Source organism: Olea europaea, unplaced genomic scaffold (genome assembly GCF_002742605.1).
Source record: "Olea europaea var. sylvestris unplaced genomic scaffold, O_europaea_v1 scaffold3928, whole genome shotgun sequence".
NCBI classification, from domain to species: Eukaryota; Viridiplantae; Streptophyta; class Magnoliopsida; order Lamiales; family Oleaceae; genus Olea; species Olea europaea.
In genome coordinates this window covers 644-3016 of record NW_019258806.1, presented here as the reverse complement: position 1 = coordinate 3016, position 2373 = coordinate 644, and the positions used below count along the sequence as shown (strand labels likewise).

Below are 2373 nucleotides of genomic sequence, written 5' to 3'. Positions count from 1 at the left end.
GATCAGGGAAATCTATAATGGTCACACATGCTCAATGAACATTGTTTTAGGATCTCATCGACAAGCATCTAGCTCAATGGTGTCAAACTACATCAGGTATAAATACACTTCTTCACGTACAATATACACTTTTAATGATATCTCAAATGACATGTTGCACAAATATGGAGTATTGGTGAATTATATGAAGGCATGGAGGTCACGTGAGCAGACATTAAAATTGATTAGAGGTGATCCAACAACATCGTTTCAGTTGCTACCTTCTTATTTTTTTATGTTACAACAGATGAACATAGGGACAGTCACACGAATAGAAACTGATCATTTAGATAGATTTAAATATTGTTTTATGGCTTTGGGTGCATCGATTGCTGGTTGGAAATATTGTAGGCCAGTCATTGTTGTTGATGGTACATATTTAAATGGTCACTACGGCGGTACACTCTTTACAGCTTGTACACAAGATGCAAACAACAATATCTTCATACTAGCTTTTGGGATTGGGGATAATAAAAACGATAAGTCGTGGAGATGGTTTCTTGAGATGTTGAAGAGGGCATATGGATCTAGAGATGGATTATATATAGTATCCGATAGACACAATAGCATAAGAAATGCCATTGAATTTGTATATCCAGAGGCAATGCATAGGATCTGTTCATACCATTTGCTGAAAATTTTGAAGTCACATTATGCAAAATCAGGTCACAATGTCACACATGCATTCAATTCTGCTGTAAGAGCTTATACAGTGGATGAATTTGAATAACAAATGCAGCAATTGGACTCAATAAATGAAGATATAAGGGGATATTTGGTATGTGATTGTCTGAAACATATGTTATATGACTTCCTGTCACTATTTTTGTGATGTTATAAAATTTCTATGAATATCTGTGATCACGAATGTTTAATGTACAAACTATATTTCATTTTTTATTACATGAAATTGAAACATGATTATGAATGAAATATACAGTGCATATTTAGCATGTGGTCTCATTTATAATTGAAAACATAATATAGTTTTATGAATGTGTCCATTTGTGACCTGTTCTGTGATAATACTGACAATCTGTAAACTTTTTAGAGTTAACTGTGACCATATGTGACTTGTTACTTGAATCTGTTATCTAATAACTAAAATTATTTTGTAGTTGGATGTTGGATATGAAAAATGGTCAAGATTACACATGCCAACCAATAGATACTCTACTCTGACATCAAACATAGTAGAATCTGTTAATGCAGTCACGAAGGTGGCAAAAAATTACCCCATTGAAGCATTTCTAGAATCATTGAGGCAAATAGTCCAATCTTGGTTTTGCAAAAATAGAGATGACGCACATGGCACTTTCACAAAGCTTGCAACAAAATATGAGAAGTTGTTAAGGGAAATGAGCAATGATGTGAGAAATCTAAAGGTAAAAACAAGAAAACTATGTTTATTATGTTGATCACAAGTATAACTTTAAATATTTTTTATTTTTAGGTTTCACCTGCAAGTCACGCTTTATTTGAAGTGAGGGACAATTCTTCATCATACATGATTGATATAACTCTACATACATGTAGTTGTAGAATGTTTCAAGTGGATCAACTTCCCTGTCCACATGCACTGGCAGTAATAGCAACATTGAAGCTGAATGTATATGACTTTTGCTCTATGTATTACACAAGAGATGCATATCTAAATACCTACAAAGAGACTGTATTTCCTTTAGGTAATAAATCAGAATGGAATTTGCCAGAAGATGTAAGTAATAGAGTTGTTTTTGCTCCAAACCAAAAGAGAAGCTCTGGAAGGCCTACTGAGAAGAGAAAGAAACCAGCATATGAAAGATCACAAGTTGTGAAATGTGGAAGATGCGGTGAATTCGAGCACAATCATCGAACATGCAGGAACTTGGTGCCACTTAACCAAAATGACAAAAAACTGAAAATAAAGAAAGATCCAAAGAAATTCAAATAGCTTAGCATAATTTTTTTACACAATGATATTCTTTTTTAATTGCAAATTGTTTCATTTTATTGCCGAACGACGTATTTTTTGGATTATACAAGTTGATAGATTTATGCATTGAGCTTTCGTTATTCTCACGATGTCACTTATTTCTGGAAAAGGGCTGTGTAAACAAACATTGATTGTAACTCTGTTTTTGATGATTGTGAACGTCTGTGACCATTTCAAGCATAAAATAAGCTCTATGTTTTTTGTTTAACTTGTGTGTTCAAACTGAATCTGAATGTCATCTTCCACTAGAAGAGACCAACTTGTGTGTTCAAACTAAACCTGAATGTCATCTTCCACTAGATGGGACCAATTCTATGCTTACTTCTTTTGTAAGAGTGTCGATGATAAATGTTAAGAAT

General features: G+C 33.5%; 1 protein-coding gene across 1 annotated transcript; it reads left to right on the top strand.

Annotated features, from left to right (window-relative positions):
- Positions 1 to 772: 772 nt before the first annotated feature.
- Positions 773 to 1909, top strand: LOC111387164 (the record flags this gene model as incomplete). The annotated part of the gene is made up of 3 exons (XM_023011701.1): positions 773 to 817; positions 1158 to 1424; positions 1493 to 1909. Coding segments are annotated over exons 1-3 (729 nt in total), but the record flags the coding sequence as incomplete, so codon positions are not given.
- Between the last annotated feature and the right edge of the window lie 464 nt (positions 1910 to 2373).